Source organism: Brachionichthys hirsutus, unplaced genomic scaffold (genome assembly GCF_040956055.1).
Source record: "Brachionichthys hirsutus isolate HB-005 unplaced genomic scaffold, CSIRO-AGI_Bhir_v1 contig_853, whole genome shotgun sequence".
NCBI lineage: Eukaryota > Metazoa > Chordata > Actinopteri > Lophiiformes > Brachionichthyidae > Brachionichthys > Brachionichthys hirsutus.
In genome coordinates, this window is record NW_027180343.1 from 82133 (window position 1) to 100606 (window position 18474).

Here is an 18474-nt window from a genome sequence, read left to right on the forward strand (position 1 = left end):
TTCACGCGAGTGGACCTTGTTCCGGTTTGTGATGCCAGTCATCCGTGTATGTTGTGGATCGTAGCCTTCGTCAAACTGTAAATTCCTCTATTCTTACAACACAGGTCGTTTTCATTTTGCGTGTTTTATGTGGATGCTGATATAGAAGTATATGTGTTGAAATTATAATGTTTGTTTGTGAGTTTTGCCAACTGTTGAGTCCAAATGCTTAACCGGAAGGCTAACCAAGGCTAACGTCTGTGACACGTTTCTGTTCTTATTTTTGTCTTACTGGCATTGCAGCTGTAGCCCAGTTTAACTGCCACAATGGGGATATTGGAGAAGATCGCAGAGATAGAGAGAGAAATCTCTCGAACACAGAAAAACAAAGGTAAGCGAGGAGCTAACGGTTAGCTACACCAAGAACGAACTTTAAGGTGGCCCCGTGTGTGTTTGTGTGTGGTGGCGTATCCATTGCGTTATTAACTCATTTTTGAAATTCCTGCAAAATTATACCACAAGCATCACATGTTTTATGTGACATAAATGAACTCCAATCTGTTGTTGTTGTAGTTGTGTTACATATGAATAACAACATCTCCATATTTCTCACCGACATATTTTGCAGGCATGGCCTTTATTAAAAATAAAAAAAAGTAAAGGTATCCAACCCAACAAAATGAAAGTTACTGCAGTTATTGTTTTTTTGTTTTTTTATTTTATTCCAATCTTCTAGCCACTGAGTATCATCTGGGTTTGCTCAAGGCCAAGCTAGCCAAATACAGAAATCAACTGCTGGAGCCCTCCAAGTCAACGGGGGCCAAAGGCGAGGGCTTCGACGTAATGAAGTCAGGAGATGCACGTGTTGCTCTTATTGGTTTCCCCTCTGTGGGTAAGGTACGTGAACATGTTAGCTCTTCTCTTGTGTGGATTTTCACCAGAGTCCTGTTGTACCGACAAAGCGCTGCTGCAGCCTCTGTTTACAGGGCAGAGGAGGAAAACACATATTGGTCTAATTTAGTCCTTTGTTGTGTCCTGCAGTCCACCTTCCTTAGTTTGATGACATCAACTGCCAGTGAAGCTGCCTCCTACGAGTTCACGACCCTCACCTGCATACCTGGTGTCATAGAGGTACGTACATTTGTCCTTCAGTATTCAAACATTGGCAGATTAAATGCAGTGTAACAGTAGGTATTTCACTCTTACTCATTTCTCTGCAGTACAAAGGAGCAAACATCCAGCTGCTGGATCTGCCCGGAATCATTGAGGGTGCTTCCCAAGGTAACATACACGTCTGTGTTTTAAACCCAAAGTGAGCAAACATCGGCTGTCTTTACTGCATATTGTGCATATTATTCCTGTCTTATTATTCTTGTATGAGGACAGACTGCAATATATATTATATGTATATGTATATATTAAAAAAATGACCATCTCTTTCAGGTAAGGGTAGAGGCCGGCAGGTCATCGCTGTTGCCAGGACAGCAGACGTCGTCATCATGATGTTGGATGCCAATAAAGGAGATGTTCAGAGGTGTGTTACACAAACTGCATTTGTGTGAGCCTGTTACAGGGTTTGAGAGGCATGCAAGTGCGTTCATCATAAATTCTTGTTTTCTTTCTAGAGACCTTCTAGAAAAAGAGTTGGAATCGGTGGGCATCAGACTAAACAGCACAAAACCAAATATTTATTTCAAGGTATATCTTCTGTTGTTGTCTTGAAGTACGGCGGCTATCTAGAGGAGTTAAAACTTTTAAATAATGTGACATCACATGCAAATATGACCAGCAAAGCTGTTGACTTGAAGGGCAAATCCCTTTAGTTATTTTAGAGTACTGAATATCTGAATTTTCTCTGTGAAAACCCTCGATTTGTCCGTCTTTAGCCCAAGAAAGGTGGCGGCCTCTCCTACAACTCCACGGTTCCTCTCACCCATTGTTCAGAGAAGCTTGTTCAGCTCATCCTTCATGAATACAGTATCCTTCACTGCAAGAATCGGGAAAGACGGCACATTCCTGACTCCTAAGTCCTCATTTCACTTATTTTAGCATTTAAATCTACTTCTTTAACTCATTATCCTCAGAGATCTTTAATGCAGAAGTCCTTTTCAGGGAAGACTGCACACCAGACGAATTCATCGACGTCATAGTTGGGAACAGAGTTTACATGCCTTGCCTATATGTATGCCAGCACTCATCATCTGGGTTGTGTCAAAGCCTGGTAGCGCTTAACTCTGAACTGTGTGCAAGTCAGAATTTAAGATTCACAACTTTCTCAAACAACCTTAAATATCCTCATCGATAAAGAAACATCTATTTTAATATTTGGAGTTACAAGGTTTTGACACATCTCTAACTTTTCTTTTTCGTTTTGGAGTTTGTTTTTATCCATATCATTTGTGGCGTTTCCAGGTGTACAATAAGGTGGACCAGATCTCGATTGAGGAGGTGGACCGCCTGGCACGGAGACCTAACAGTGTCGTCATCAGGTCAGTTTGTCTCGGGTTGAAGTTTTCACTTTACTTCATTCATGCTTTGATTCTAGAGTTTACCCCCCCCCACCCCACCCCTTTTCTGTCTATTTGTGTTCTTCAGTTGCGGGATGAAGCTGAACCTGGATTACCTTCTGGAGAGGCTGTGGGAATACCTGGCTCTGATTTGCATCTATACTAAGAAAAGAGGAGGTGCTGAAATCTGTTCATTCGTGCATTCCTTCAGACCACTACACACCTATCTGAAAGCATTTCTTCTTGATCATTTTGTTCGTTATCAATTTATGTTTCTAGAGCGCCCAGACTTTAATGATGCCATCATTATGAGACGAGCTGCAGCTGTCGAACATGTGGTAGCTTAAACACTTCATTTCATAAATATACCCTTGATATCAAGGTTAACGTTTGTACTTAAATGAAAACATACATTAAACAGATGTATATGCTTCATGTTTTTGCAAATATAGTATGCAAATGTGTCTTTTTGCTTGCAGTGCCATCGAATCCACAGAACCTTAGCGAGCCAGTTCAAATATGCTCTGGTTTGGGTAAGTTAATTTCATTTTTTCATGGACCTCCAGAGACATGCCTCATTGTCCGTGTGGAGAGAATAACTAAAGACATTAATAAATGTTTGGACAGGGGTCTTCGGACATATGCTGTGCATTATTTGCCTAATTTAACTGTTGACATTAAGAGTCTCATAGACAATAAAACATTTCACTGTCTCTTACCCATATGTGACAAAGTGCTGCGGCTGTCTCCAAGCAATGTTTTCAGATGAAGTTGTTAGTTGTGCTTAGAATAAAAGTTGGAATAATACTAAAGCCAGTTGTAGCTGTTATAGTTAAATGTTACGTGTGCACTTTAAGAAGAAGAAATATTCTTCACCATAACTCCTCAACTTCTGAGTTGGTCCAAAAAGAAACTAAACATCGCTGTTATCTCTTGAATCTTGGGATAGGCCGGGCAGGAAAGATGGGTGTGTTTTTGGGCTGCTTTTAAAGGTGCCTCAAAATGTGACTTTCTTCCTGAATTAAAATCACCTTTGCTGCATCAGTTGTTTCCTCTGATTCACGAGATGCAACTCGCTATTGATTCTCTACTTCAATATGCAGGTCACTATACACACACAAAGAGATATAGAGGGAGTCTGAACTCTGCTGTCTTCTCCAGGGAACCAGTACAAAGTACAGCCCTCAGAGGGTTGGCCTAACCCACGTCATGGAGCACGAGGACGTCATCCAGGTCGTTAAGAAGTAAAATGAGCTCTAGACTGGATGGAGAGACCGAGCAGGAGGTTGGACAGTTTTGTTGGATGAACTACAATCAGAAATCAACTGTACAGTAGATACACAGAAATGAGTAGTAGCCACCATTTTTATTTTGTATATGAAAATCAGTGGAACAAAAACTGATGAGGGACTGGCCAGATTTGATTTGTGGACACATTTATGTTGTGAGTGATTGAGAAAAAAAACGTGGGGTCATAAAACAATAAAGTGCATAAGATTTTAAATTGATTATTTTTTTTGCTATATTTTTCACAATTGTGTTTCAACAGTATTTCACCTGCCTTTCGGTCACATGAATACTACTCGCATCTAATTCCTGCTTCTGTTTCCCATCCTTCCCGTGGGTTCTCAAATTTAATAGTAACTGCATTATGATGTTGGATCAATACCAGAGTCCCTATGTTATTAAAAATATACCCATATCATGAACTGCAATTTATTTTAGGATTGTTTAACAGCGTTGTTTCCCTCACTGGCGTGTGTGGCAGTATACGTTCAGACTTCCCAGGATGTCACATGCAGCACACAGCTTCAGGATCTTCTGTGGGATGAATAGATCGATGGATGCGAGACACAAAACAGTTTCAGAGCAGTGTTTCTTAATATTTGTATTTCATTTTAACAGAAAGTACAATGCTGCTGACAGGAATAGTCCTGCAGCCTGTTGACACTAAGTACAAAAGTAAAAGTACTTTGCTGTGACATGTCATTTTAAAATGAGTCCTGAGTCCTCAGTGTTTTAATTCTTTCATCATAAGCATTCCCACGTTTCCTTTATCTCATCTACTAAGGTAGTAAAACGTTTTTTTTTATATAAATATAGATCATAAATGATCTATCAAGAGTTGTCAAAAGATCTACCGCATTAGAGCGATAGACTTTCAAATAAATGTAATATTATAATATCTTATTCCTGTCTAAAGATAAATAAATATATGGCTGTTGTTTCAAAAGACAATTCAGAAGAGTAGATACGATTGAAAGTAGGAGCTTTTCAAAGTGGAATTAAAAAAAATCGACCACTTCAACAGTCGGACAGTAATAATGTGACACAGAGCGGAAGTGAAACTCTGGCGCGGATCCGCAGGATGTCAGAGCCGTCGCCGAGTCTCCATCATTCAGCAACAATGTCTTCAGTCGAGTATTTGAAGGAGTTTGTGAAGGAACGACTCTCCGCTGCTGCTGAAGAAATATTCGGAGTTTTTCTCAAGACTATCGTCGACCAGGAGGAGGAGATCGGCCGTCAGCGCAAACTGCTGGATGTCGTTTGGAAACCTGAGATAAAGTTACACCGGATAGGTGCGTAAAACGAGATAATTTCATTATCACACTATGTTTGAAATCCAGCCATACAGTCCGTTATTGTTTATTGATTATATTGGTAATAATCTGCTCGCAGGTCTGTGTTTGTGTCAGAAGAGCCTTTGGAGAGCGCAGACCTCCGCCAAGCAGCTCGGTTCCCCCCATAGATTGATTAAAACCTAACAATAATGAATCTGCATTTATTTTATGGCGGGGGTAATGACGGAGTGATTTAGTCTGTCGTTTCTCTGTAATCAATATTTTCAATTAAACAACCCAACTTCGTTGAACTTTGAAAAATGTATTTTTCATATTTTAGACTTTATATAAATCTGTTTATTTTTTTGGTGAAATTGTGATTTCTGCTGTCGCGAATGGAGGATTCTGTCACACACTGATGAATTCGTTGTTCAATGATTTGATTGTTTGCAAACAAATCTAAAGATTTGTAGAACATTATCCTGTTTGTTTTTGTTTGTCCATCCCTCCAGATCTCCCTAAGCAACATTTCCTGATGGAGGAGGATGAGGAGGAGGAGGTTCTCACTGACCAGATCTGTATAAATAAGGAGAGTGACTCCATTGTGGACCAGGAGGAACCAGAATCTCAACATATCAAACAGGAAGAGGAAGAGGAGGAACTCTGCATTGCTGTGGAGGAAGAGCAGCTTGTTCCGAAGGAGGAGATTATTACCTTTGTGGTAACTGCTGCTCACGAGCAAAGTGATGACTGTGATCCAGAACTCAACATCGACCACCAACGTCCCACTAACAACTCAGATGCAGCTGGTAGTCAAGATCTGACAGGAGGTAAACATGGAAACTCGTCAAGTGAAGATGCAGAGCCGAAGGCAAAGAAAAGAAGTTGCAAAAGTGAGCACCGTTCTCCCTCTAACAATGTCAACAACTCTACCACCTCAAAGAGTGACGGTAACAGCCAAACATCTAAAAAGGCTTTGAAATGTGACACTTGCGGAAAACTGTTTATGTTTAAGTCAAAACTGGACGAACACATGAGATCCCACACGGGTGAAAAGCCGTATCTTTGCAAAACCTGTGGGAAAAGATTTGGATACAAATCTGCACTGGACTGTCATTCAAAGATCCATACTGGTGAAAAACCCCATTTGTGCAACACATGCGGAAAAGGATTTATTCGTAAAAGAGCCTTGACCGAACATACTAGATCTCACACTGGTGAGAAGCCGTACCTTTGTAAAACGTGTGGGAAAAGATTTAGAAACAAGTCGGCACTAGACGACCATTTAAAAATCCATACTGGTATAAAAACGCATTTGTGCAACACGTGTGGAAAAAGTTTCATTCGTAAAAGAGTCTTGGCCGATCATACTAGATCTCACACAGGTGAGAAGCCCTACCTTTGTAAAACGTGTGGGAAAACATTTGGAAACAAGTCGGTACTTGACAAGCATTTGAAGATCCATACTGGTGAAAAACCACATTCGTGCAACACGTGTGGAAAAGGTTTCATTCGTAAAACAGCCTTGATCGAACACACAAGATCCCACACAGGTGAGAAGCCGTACCTTTGTAAAATGTGTGACAAAAGATTTGGATTTAAGTCTGCACTGGACAGTCATTTAAAAATCCACACTGGTGAAAAACCCCATTTGTGCAACACATGTGGAAAAGGATTTATTTTGAAGTCATACTTGACAGTTCATACAAGAATTCACACAGGTGAGAAACCGTATTCTTGTAAAACTTGTGGGCAAAAATTCAGAGAGTCAAACAAGCTGAGAGTTCACCTAAGAAGCCATACAGGTGAAAAACCTTATTGTTGTAAAGAATGTGGGAAGAGGTTCACAGTTTCTTCAATTTTGAAGAACCACATGAAAATGCACACAGATGAGAGGCTGTATGCTTGTGAAACATGTGGGAAAGCATTCAGAAAAAATATTGACTTAAAAACACACGTGAAAATCCACACAGGTGAGCGACCGCATCGTTGTGAAACATGCGGGAAAGATTTCATACAAAACAGTCACTTGAAACTCCATTTGAGAACCCACACAGGTGAGAGGCCGTATTCTTGCAACACTTGTGGGAAAAGATTCAGTCACAAATCGGTTCTGAAACGACACCTAATAATTCACACATAAGAAAACACACAAATGTATGAGAAGATTTAGTTTTCATTTGTGCCAAATGCTTGTGAGATTGGCAGTTAGACATTTCACCGTGTATCATTTGTGAAATTTAAAATCATGCAAGTAGAATTTGGCTACGTCTATTTAAAGTGAAAATGAAATAAACAGACTTCAGAGCAAATTGTTCTATAACCATATTAACATTGGATAGGCTGCTCATCCTCGGAGGACCCGGTGCATGGCTTCAGTCGACCAAGAGCTCTGCTCACTTAATCCAAACTACTTTTCGACCCAACACATTAATTCAATATGAAATGTGGGCTTCATGCATTACGATATTGCATCAATATCTCTAAATATTTTTCTTGTAACTTGCCTGAACTAAAATGTTCAGAGGAAACACGAAGTTGGTCACAGCAAGTCACATCGAATCGTTTGATTGCAGCAATTTATGCTCTCCTTCGCCGTTCACTCTTCTGTTCTGACGATAATTGGCAAAAATGTTTTAGTGTGTGCTAAAAAAATTACCTCACTGGTTACCATGGAAGCGTGCAGCTGCGCGCAAGCCCACCATGAATTTAGTGTTTCTGACAGAGCTGTTTAAGAAAGACATGACGGACGCTGTCCTGCAGCATCTGTTTGCTATTTTGACCAAAGACTGTCATAGATATTTCATACAATTGTCTGGGATCTTTGTTAACTTGTGGAAAAAGGGTATAATATGTGACCTTGAAGGGTGCTCCATTTCTTGTGAGGTGTTAAATACAATAAAATACAAAAAAATATTTTTCCTCTGCATGCCAGCATAAATGTCCTCGTGTGGCAGCCATTAGTGAATTCTTGTGTTTTGTGACATAACAGGAAAGAAGTGGTTAATCCTTTTTCATGGAGCCTTTGTGGGAAATTACCGTCTCTCTCCATCTTTTTCTCACACACACACATAATCTCTCTTTTTCTCTTATCTAAATGGAGGACATATATTTGGTGCGTATCGTAGCTGTAACGTTGTGTGGTGTTGATCAATTCTTTGTAAACAGCATTTTTAAAAAGTTGCAAATGTTCATTTTTAAAAAGATATGATCTTGTGGTTTTATGTGCAAGCTTTAAGTTGCAAGTTGTTTAATATATTGAAGAATGTAGAATTTGATAGTGATAACAAACAGGAAAGAAGCTCTGTACTTTTAAATGCAACTCAAAAAAAGTAGTTTTGTTTGATGTATCATTTAAAAGTGAGTCCTGGGCAGCAAATCAACCTTCTAGTCAATTGCATGCTTAATTCTGTCAAAGTTTAATGCGATTCCTGCGGTAACCCTCTGCATTTATCTGGGCTTGGAACCGGCTCAATGGAGAGACTACTCGTGCTACCTATGAGGCTCCATTTCTCTCTCATCTAAATGGAGGAAATATATTTGGTGTATATTGTAGCGGTTAAAGTCATGGTGTGGTGTTGACATAACATTTTGTGAACAACATTTTCCAAAAGCTGTGAATGTTCTTTTAAATGGTTTTATGTGCAAGCGTTTAGTTGCAAGTTGCCTAATATATAGAAGAATGTACAATGTGATAGTGATAACAAACAGGAAAGAAGCTCTTTTACGATTAAAATATTTGTATGTGAGCAGTAGTTTTGTTACAAAATAAAATGCTATGATGCTGACTTGAGGTGTTCTGCATCATGATAACAGCCTGTACTTTGAAATACAATAGAAAAAAGTATTTTTGCTTTAATGCATCATTTAAAAGTAGGTCCTGAGCAATGACCTACTTTTTATTCCATGGACATGGGGAATAGCAATTTAATATTTACATATATGTGAATATATTCATTTAGACATATGAACTTCCAATTAAATAGAAAGCTGTAGTTTTAAATGGCTATTCAGTACGACATGTAATTGTGGAAGGAAACTACCGTAAACATGATGTGAATTAAAATAGTAGCATTGGAAAGTGGAACGGAAAGAACCAAACACTTCCACAGTCGGACAGTAATAATGTGACACCGAGCGGAAGTCAACTATAACTCGTAGCTGCAGAACGTGCTAACGCTGTGTCCTGAGCAATTACGCAATGTAATGGACATAGAATAGTTATTTCATATTTACATAAATATCAATCCATTCCTTTAAACATATAAAGTTCCCATTAAATAAATGGTTGTACTTTGAAAGTGGAAAGAAAAGAATCGAGCGCTTCAACTGTCGGACAATAATAATGTGACACCGAGCGGAAGTAAACTTTGACTCGGAGCTGCAGAACGTGCTAACGCTGAGTCTCGATCATTTTTCATTGGTAATTCAGCAACAATGTCTTCAGTCCAGTATTTGATGGACTTTGTGAAGGAACGACTCTCCGCTGCTGCTGAAGAAATATTCGGAGTCTTTTTCCAAACTATCGTCGTCTACGAGGAGGAGATCGACCGTCAGCGCAAACTGCTGGACGTCGTTTGGAAACCTGAAATAAAGTTACACCGGATAGGTGCGTAAAACGGGATTATTTTGTTATCACCCAATATTTAAAATCAATCCATACATTCCGTTATTGTTTGTGATTATGGTGGTACTAATCTATGTCTGTCTCCTTGTCCCCACAACATAAACATGACGGAGCGATTTAGTCTGTCGTCTCTAATCAGTATTTTAATTTTAATCAATATTTTTAATCAGAGCTTCACAGAAATGTAAATTTCTAACAACACTTTTTACTTCTTTAGTCTTTATTTAAATGTTTTTTTTTCCTGTTTAAATTGTGATTTCAGGTGAGTCCTCTTCTCCATAGCTTACGCCTGCAACACCGTTCTATTCTGCGCTCGCTAAAGGAGCATCTGTCACACGCTGATGCATTTGTTGCTCAATGATTTGGTTGATATCAGGGACATTTTATTAGAACATTATCCTGTTTAACTGCCTGTTTGTTTTTGTTTGTCCATCCCTCCAGAGCTCCCTCTGCAACATGTCCTATTGGAGGAGGAGGAGGAGGAGGAGGAGGAGGAGGTTCTCACTGAGCAGATCTGTATGTACAGGGAGAGTAACTCTGTTGTGGACCAGGAGGAAATAGAATCTCAACATATCAAACAGGAAGAGGAAGAGGAGGAACTCTGCATTGCTGTGGAGGAAGAGCAGTTTGTTCCAAAGGAGGAGATTATTACCTTTGTGGTAACTCCTGCTCACGAGGAAAGTGATGACTGTGATCCAGAACTCGGCAATGATCACCAACTTCCCACTAACAACTCTGATGCAGCTGGTAGTCAAGATCTGACAAGAGGTAAACATGGAAACTCGTCAAGAGAAGATTCAGAGCCGAAGACAAAGAAAAGAAGTTGCAAAAGTGAGCACCGTTCTCCCTCTGACAACTTTAGTGTCGCTGAGAGGCAAAACCAGAAAAGTGTCAAGCAGGGAAGCTCAAAATCAACTTCAAATGCAGAACAGAAACCAACAGAAAGACAATGTACAAGAACAATTCACAGGAAGAAGGGCAACGGCTCCACCACGTCAGAGAGTGACGGTAAAAAACATACAGAGAAAAAGAATTGTAAATGTGACACTTGTGGGAAACTTTATGTGTCTCAATCAAAACTGAACATGCACCTGACGTCCCACACGGGTGAGAAACCGCACAGGTGCGACATCTGTGGGAGAAGATTTGCATACATGAAAGTATTTCAACAGCATTTAAAGCTCCATACTGACGAAAAACCATATTTGTGCAACACGTGTGGGAAAAGGTTCATCTTGAAATCATACTTGACAATTCATGCAAGAATCCACACGGGTGAGAAGCCGCATTCTTGTAACATTTGTGGGAAAACATTCAGAAAGTCTTGTAAGCTGAGAATCCACCTGAGGATCCATACAGGCGAGAAACCTTTTTGTTGTCAAGAATGCGGCAGACAGTTCGCACATAAGCAGAGTTTGACGAACCACGTTAAAACCCATACAGGTCTCCTTTCAAAGCGCTCAATTAAAACTCCACCTGAGAACCCACACAGGTAAGAAGGCAGGCGCTTGTTAAGACATTTCATCGTTTCTCATTTGTGAACGTGTCAAAGCGCACAAGTAGCCTTGTATTTTCAAAACGTGTGGCCGATCGCATTCTGGTGGTTTATTTTAACATGCGTTGAGAAGTCATAAATGTGTGGAGCAGGTGGTTCAATATGTTGATTAACTGACATCACAAGTGTGTATGAGCAACAGTCACATTGAAGGGTATGTGATATAAAGTAAACATGCAAATGAACGTGGGTGGAATGGTTATGCTGTGTAATGAATTGAGAATGTCTGTGGTTCTTTATTTCCTAGACTAATTTACAATAAAGTTTTGTATGATTGTATGTCCTTTCTTTTTTTTTTTCTATGCTTACGCCACATTAGGACCCACACGGGCGAGAGGCCGTATTCGTGCAACACTTGTGGGAAAAGATTCAGTCAGAAATCAATGACGCCACAACGTGTGCATGAGCAATAGTCTCCTTTGATGGTGCTTGATGAATTGAGTTCTGTGGTTCTTCACTTCTTAGAAATGTAATAAAACTACAACTTGAGATGAGCATGCTCCTCTGTTGGATCTCGCTCTATAAAAATGACCTTGTTGACAGGAGTCCGTGATGCAAGCATCTAGCGTCTCTTACTACTACTCACCACCTCTTACTCAGCTGTGCAAGCAGGTGAGGATCAGTCAGTGCCGCCTCCTCCCCATTGCGCTCAGCCATGTTGTGCCGTTGTCTCCGAGGCCAGCTGTCCAGGAAGCATGGGCTCCTAACTAAAGCTCCCCATTCACTCTCACACACACACACAAGCACAATAGCAACATTAAATATTCACCAGCATCTCTTCAGTCTCAGAGAGGGGAGCAGAGTAGGAGGCTTTACCAGTGAGAGAGAGAGGGGGGGGGGGAGCTGGGAGTTGACACTGCTGGCCTGGAAGATGCCTTTGAAATGCCTTGCTGGACTCGGTCGTGGGTGGAGAGATCCTGCCTTGGAATAACCTGAAGAGAGGAGGAATGATGGAGGGGTAATAGTGCTGGTGAAAGAAGTAAAATTAAGGTACGGTCGACTGGGTGTGCATTATGTGGAGCAGGCTTGACACTTGATGCTGCTTGGCTCCATATGGCATGGCTATGGTTGTGTGTGTGTGTGTGTGTGGGGGGGGGGGGGGGGGGGGGCTACCAGTTTTCAAAAACAGGAACTGGAAGCCCTTCAATAAAATGTGTTTTTTTTTTTAAAGCTGCAGTGATAATTTGATCACCATTTACTTTACAGGTGTTTAACTGGTAAATATTTTAACAGCTAACTTTTATTTATTTTTTTAAAAGCCCAAAATACATTATTTATGACAGAATATTGGAGACACATTGATAATTCTTTTTCTTCCAATAACCAATGATTACATTTGTATTTTTATGAGAACTGAATCTGCCATAACACTATGAGAATGAAGATACGATTTTATGAGAAGGAAGGTTACGATAGGATTGAAGTCATAATGATAACAATCAGCATAAAAATAAAGAGCTACAGGGGGATATAAATATACTGCATGTTTCTAGTGGTCAGAAGCAAAAGATCGGTTGTACAAAGGGAACTTGTGTGTGTGTGTGTGTGTGTGTGTGTGTGTGTGCTCATCAAACTGAACTTGGAACTTTTAAATATTATTCTGCATTTTCTAGCTTATAGAAGAGATATCGGCCATTAAAACTAAAATAAAACAATACTTATCCCTATCATCTGAGAGACCAATAAGGGAGCCTGATTCGCTTGTCTCTTCTCCCCTCTGGTGGGCCAGTCTGCAAACTACATGGGCCAAAAAGTAAAGCAATAAAGGTTGGAGGGAAATGTCATTCAGCTAACAGTCAACTCACCGATAAAAAATAATTGTTAGATATTAACTTTATTAGATACAGTTAAATTGAAATGTGGCAATAATAAACATATTTGGCCATTAATATATTGGACTAATACATTATCAGCCAAATGATTCACATTGATGGCAAAAGGCAGAAAATTAAATTATAGCCTATAAACAGAGCTACATTAATATTAGTATAATATAATAGTATTTTTCTATTTTATGACTGAATATAAATCTCTTAATTTTAATTTGCCTGCATGTTTCAGAAAGGAGGGAAATTGAAACAAATTTTGTCATTGGTATATAGAATATATATTATATGTATATATAATAACAGGTGCAAAATTATCCCGACATAGATTACGATTGAACAAAAACAACACAACAACACGATCGATGGGAGCAAACACAGATCAACAGTGTCGTTTTGTGTGTCTGAACGCAAGCTGTTTACCTTCATTGGAACAGATTGTGTGTTCTACCTTTGCTTTCATGGTCAGCTATAGCTCTTTAAAGCCCTTCAACAAATGCTTGTTTTCTGCACTTCTTGTGCACTAATGTTTGTTTAGCCCAAACAGAAGCAAAGAGAAACGCTAATCTGCCACTCGGCCATTCATTCTCATGCAAGCACAAGTTTAATTTTATGCTACTAAAGTAACATCATTAAATCATCAATCATCATTTAGAAATATTCAGGTGAATCGAAACCATGATTCTTTGTGGAAGCGTCTTACCAGGCTTTTATATGGACATTCAGGTCTAAGGTTTATTCTCTATTGCGCTTAATATTTTACAAGTGGCATGTACATTAGTTCACTGAGAGATTAGGCAGCACTTAAAAAAGCTCTATCCACATGCTGTGTGTGTGTGTGTGTGTGTGTGTGTGTCAATAAAGTGTAGGCCCTGCGGACAAAGTAGCGATACACACACACACAACACATGTACAAGTGCAGGATGTTTGCTAATCGCTGCACTAATGTTGCACTGAATGATGTAAAGCATGTTGAACAATAGTGTACACCTGCTCTCCTCACCATTGTGCATTTGTCCTGATGTACAGGTAATCAATGAAGCTTCACTAAAACGTGTGTGTGTGTGTGCGTGCAGAGAGGGTTATAAAACATCAGCAGAGCTTCCTTTAGTTAGATGTTTTGCTCCAGACAGTCGGCGTGTGCCTCAGACATCTTGGTGGATATTTATGGATAATACGATCTCTACTGATCAGCATCCATCCTTCAGGTAAACCACTCAAAACACAATAAAGACTGTTTTTTAGACATGTTCCAATTTCTTGTCAGGCCTGTTATCGTGTGTTCAATGGTGTTTGATCCTCTGGCATGTCTTTGAAGTGTGAGCAGCTGATTACATCACTCAGTAATCTGACAGCGGAGGTTCAGACCTGAATGGGACTTAAAGGTTTACAGGAAACCTGAGTGCAGCCTCACCTTCTCTCCTTCCCTCAGTTTCCTTCTCTGTCAGCCTGTAAGTTATGATGCTCCTCCTTATTTCCCACACCGACTGTTGACACCGCGCATAAATTATTTAATTTATGCGCGGTGACCTTTATTATTATTATTATAGGATGGCATCAGATACTTAACACAAATAGATCCCTTGCCTGCGGCGACCAACAACAGAGGGACTTCTGAACTCTTTCTCTGTCTTCTCATCTCAATCGGCAGTTAGATGATGCTGACACCGCTGTCGTTGTTAGTGCTATGTAGCTGGCAGGCAGTTTAGCTTTTTGTTGTGGTCATCGCCCTTGGAGGATATGTGAAGGTCACGAACATGATTCCTTCTGACTCCATTCACCAAAAGAAGGAGGTGGAACCTATTCACTGGAAAATTAATCAGTCAAGATATTTGCTTTTCTTTATGATAACCAAATATTTTAACATTTCGGTTGTGATTCATGCATTTCGTGACAATTTTAGTTTTTGTTTTCTGGAATTATTATTTGTTTTTTTCTTTACTTTGCTGTCTTCCTCCATCTTTTCTGTGGTGTCTGACTGTTAACTCCTGACCTCAGCCTATATGCATAATACATTGGTTAAGGATCAGGCGAGGACACGTCGGCCCTTTGTGATATATTTATCATGACCAGAGGTGAATGTTTCATCCATGCTGTGTCGGCAGAACACTGAGTAGTCATTAAACATTCATATCTGCCATTGAGATGACCTCCTGGAACATCAGCCCACTATCAATGAATTAACATCAGCCATTTATGAAATACCACATCCACTTAAACAACATCATCTTTTGACATGGAGCACACATTAGGAATTATTCTTAATAACTTGTTTGAATCTTTATCATTCCAGTAGACACAGTTATTAGTTGACATCTTTTATAACAATTCTAATGATGTCCAATGACCTCATTTGCCATTGCTTAATTTAGTTAATTCTAATAATTGTCAGATGTTGTTGGCCACTTAAGTAAAAAGTCATAACTTCAGTTAGTTGAGTAGAATCACAAGACTAAGGTGTGAAATGCTATCATGTATCTTGGACTGCTGGTGTGTGCACATACATTTGAATGCTTATATTTATATTTATATTATATTATATTATATCACCCACAGATCGGCTCAATGGTGCTAATGTTAGTAGGTGTGTGTGTGTGGATTTTTTGGCGCTGCATGGCTTTGCCTCTCAGACACAGTTTAGCGACAGCTCAGCCATCCTGCATTATTCATAAAGGAGGCAGGCTGCAGATAGAGTTACTCCGAGGCAATTTTGCTGGTACATTAAGCAGCTCTTTGCAACTATAACTAGTGATTCATTGATTGAGATTGATATGCTAACACAGACATACAATACGTGTGCTCATACATGCATAGCACATGCAACAAGGATGAGGCTAACAGTGAATGGGCAGAGGGGGAGTAACCAGAGAGAGATGCAGAAGGTTGCATGAGGTCAAAAAGGCAAGCTGACGTAAATGTAGGCGGTTACAACCACGATTGCAACTCGCATACATGGTCACTGTCAAAGACACCGCTGAAGGCTAAGACTGGTGCACACACATCAGTTCTCCTTATTAGGGGGACATCCTGCCAAAGTTGGCGTGGCAGCCAAGATGAGGATCCACTTTCGGACTCACAGGATGCACTAACAAAAGGAGACACACAAAGGACTACACAAACGCTGGGATAGGAGAGTATTTTATGCATTGTGTTTCCTGGGAGCGTATTTACAAACCTGTCACGAGGAGCAAGTCCCGGAGTTTACAAGTATATATTTTTTGACTTATGATGGATGGACTGTGAGCCAGAGGTAACAAGTGGGTAAAACTGAGACAGAATGCAACCAGTAAGAAGATGAATATTCACATGTGACAATTTTATTTCAAGAATCCTTTTGCTTCATATTTTAAATGGAGCTTCCAACCAGGATTGTCTTTTTTTTGTTGACAAATTGAGAAGCAGCCCCGATGATAAAACGGAAAGACGTACTGAAATGCGAGTGAGCGCCGATCCTGAGATTCAGCCTCGCTTACTAGATCGGATTTTGAAGGAGTGTGGTTTCCATTTGTCTACGTGTGCATTGTAGCGCAACCAACTTGGAGCAAACTGTGTCACACTGTGTGTTTCTGTGGTGTCACTGTCAGATTAAATGGAGGAAGGCAAGAAGATGTTAAAGCAAATAGCAATGAAAGGATGTCGGCACTTTTAGGATTCTTTGCAAGAAGACATCAGCATCGATAGCGCCCTGCTTTAGCACATTTTCAGAACTTCTTTCTCATTGTGTTTAGAATGATTTGAGGTATTAAACATAATGGCACCTAAAAAAGGCGACTCAAAATCAGCTGCCAAGAAAGGCAAGTCAGAGGAGCCAAGGAAGGGAGGCAAGGATGATAAAAAGGGAGGAAAAGATGACAGGAAAGGAGGAAAGAAAGCAGAGGGGCCCCCAGCCAAAGGGAAAGAGAAGGATGATGGGAAGAAGGGAAAGGGAAAGAAACCTGTCAGTGAGTCAGAGGAGGGTTCAGAGGAGGAAGAAGAGGAGGTGACTGAGATGGAAGAGGAGGATGACAGTGAGAAAGAGGTGGTTAGCAAGAAGGTGGATAAAGGTAAAGGGAAAGCTGCTTTGAAAAGTGCATCTAAGGCCATGGCCGTAAAAGGACTTAAGCCACCTCCTAAACAACCGCCTCCATCTGATGATGATGAAGATGACGATGAGGAGGAGGAGGAAATGAAGCAGAAGCCAGAGATTAAGAAAGGCATGAGTGCCGTAAACCTGAAAAAGATGAGTGATGTTCACATCAAGGGAGCCTCTAAAGCCATGATGAGCTTTGCTGCAGAAGCACAGAAGAATACCATGGCTGCAGTAAAAGCACCAAAAACAGCAGGAGCAAGGTCCCACCTGAAAGGAGCCTCCAAAGCACTCACAGGCCTCACAGGGAGGGCCTCTCCTTTTGGTTTGCCTGCTAAGCAAAAACAGCCAGAAAAAGCAAAACCAAAAAGAAATCTCAAAAGCACGTCACGCCTCTTCCTGCGACTGTCTAAGAAAAAGAAGCCTGCTGCCAGTGGCAAGCCTCTTCTAGGCACCAGCAAACTGTTTGCGGGGTTTGGCGGTAAATCACCCAGCGCTGGTAAAAAAATTGGCTTATCCGGCTTCAATTTATTCAATAGAAAAAAAGATACTGCACAAGAAACTACAGCACCTAAAAAGACAATAAGTCTGACCAGTTTAGGGAGCAAGGGGAAAATGGCAACAGATGCAAAGGGACTCGGTGGGAAGTTAAAAGGCATGTTTGGGAAAAAGAAAGCAGAGTCAGGGTTCAGGAATAAAAGCTCGTTGGTGGGAAGGATAGCTGCAGCAGCAAACTGGTTGACTGGGAGGTTCCTGACTGCTAAAGGTCAAGGTCGGCTGGGGACACGAGCAGGAGGACGCCAACGGAAACGTCTGTCTTTTGCCAATAGAGATGCTGGAGGAAGGCAAATGCATTATTACAATCAAGCCTATGAGTATGATGATGATGATGATGATGATTATGCATATGAGGAATATTACCATGACAGGATGAGACCCAGAGGCATGGTCCATGACCCATATGACGCATATGGAGAGGAAATGGATTACTATGAAGACGATGAATGGGAAGATGAATATGGTTATTATGACGATGAGGATAATCGCTATTATGAAGACGACTTTTACTATGATGAAGATGATGATGCGTATTATTACAGTCACCCATATGGCTATTATGAGGATGAGTTTGAAGAGTTCTATGGTGACGGCGAGATGGAGTATTACTATGGCGAAGATGGCATGCTGTATGCAATGGAGCCAGAGCCTTATGGTTTTTATGACCTATATGAGCCTGAGCTACATGGAGATTACCTTGACTCCAACATGGGTTATTACTACGGAATGTCAGACCCTTACTATATGATGAGTGGTGGTTATGGCGTTGTTTCAGACCCGTACAATGACCCAATC

At 40.4% G+C, this 18474-nt stretch overlaps 2 protein-coding genes across 3 annotated transcripts; both read left to right on the forward strand.

Annotated features, from left to right (window-relative positions):
- The first annotated feature begins 28 nt into the window (after positions 1–28).
- On the forward strand, positions 29–4461 carry LOC137913765 (developmentally-regulated GTP-binding protein 2). Of its 2 annotated transcripts, none has more exons than XM_068757398.1 (14): positions 29–77; positions 283–370; positions 716–876; positions 1021–1110; positions 1200–1260; positions 1423–1513; positions 1605–1677; positions 1866–1956; positions 2064–2161; positions 2392–2468; positions 2575–2663; positions 2766–2824; positions 2966–3019; positions 3648–4461. In XM_068757398.1, the coding sequence occupies exons 2-14, from the start codon at positions 307–309 to the stop codon at positions 3732–3734; spliced, it is 1095 nt and encodes a 364-aa protein (XP_068613499.1). In that variant the 5' UTR covers positions 29–77; positions 283–306; the 3' UTR covers positions 3735–4461. The 2 variants fall into 2 exon arrangements, with proteins under 2 accessions (XP_068613499.1, XP_068613500.1); XM_068757399.1 differs by having other exon boundaries at positions 33–104.
- A 432-nt stretch (positions 4462–4893) lies between these two features.
- LOC137913758 (zinc finger protein 502-like) lies at positions 4894–11447 on the forward strand. Its single transcript, XM_068757391.1, has 5 exons — positions 4894–5065; positions 5560–6348; positions 6433–6516; positions 6769–7166; positions 10760–11447. The coding sequence occupies exons 1-5, from the start codon at positions 4894–4896 to the stop codon at positions 11168–11170; spliced, it is 1854 nt and encodes a 617-aa protein (XP_068613492.1). The 3' UTR covers positions 11171–11447.
- The last annotated feature ends 7027 nt before the right edge of the window (positions 11448–18474 follow it).

What these genes read in the sequence shown, in the direction of transcription:
- LOC137913765 (XM_068757398.1), top strand. Translation starts at nt 307, where the DNA reads ATGGGGATATTGGAGAAGATCGCAGAGATAGAGAGAGAAATCTCTCGA. An exon ending in GTTTCCCCTCTGTGGGTAAG is followed by an intron (nt 877 to 1,020) that starts GTACGTGAACAT and finishes TGTGTCCTGCAG; the next exon opens with TCCACCTTCCTTAGTTTGAT. An exon ending in CTATACTAAGAAAAGAGGAG is followed by an intron (nt 2,664 to 2,765) that starts GTGCTGAAATCT and finishes TTATGTTTCTAG; the next exon opens with AGCGCCCAGACTTTAATGAT.
- LOC137913758 (XM_068757391.1), top strand. Translation starts at nt 4,894, where the DNA reads ATGTCTTCAGTCGAGTATTTGAAGGAGTTTGTGAAGGAACGACTCTCC. An exon ending in GATAAAGTTACACCGGATAG is followed by an intron (nt 5,066 to 5,559) that starts GTGCGTAAAACG and finishes CCATCCCTCCAG; the next exon opens with ATCTCCCTAAGCAACATTTC. An exon ending in GTCACAAATCGGTTCTGAAA is followed by an intron (nt 7,167 to 10,759) that starts CGACACCTAATA and finishes TCAAAACTGAAC; the next exon opens with ATGCACCTGACGTCCCACAC.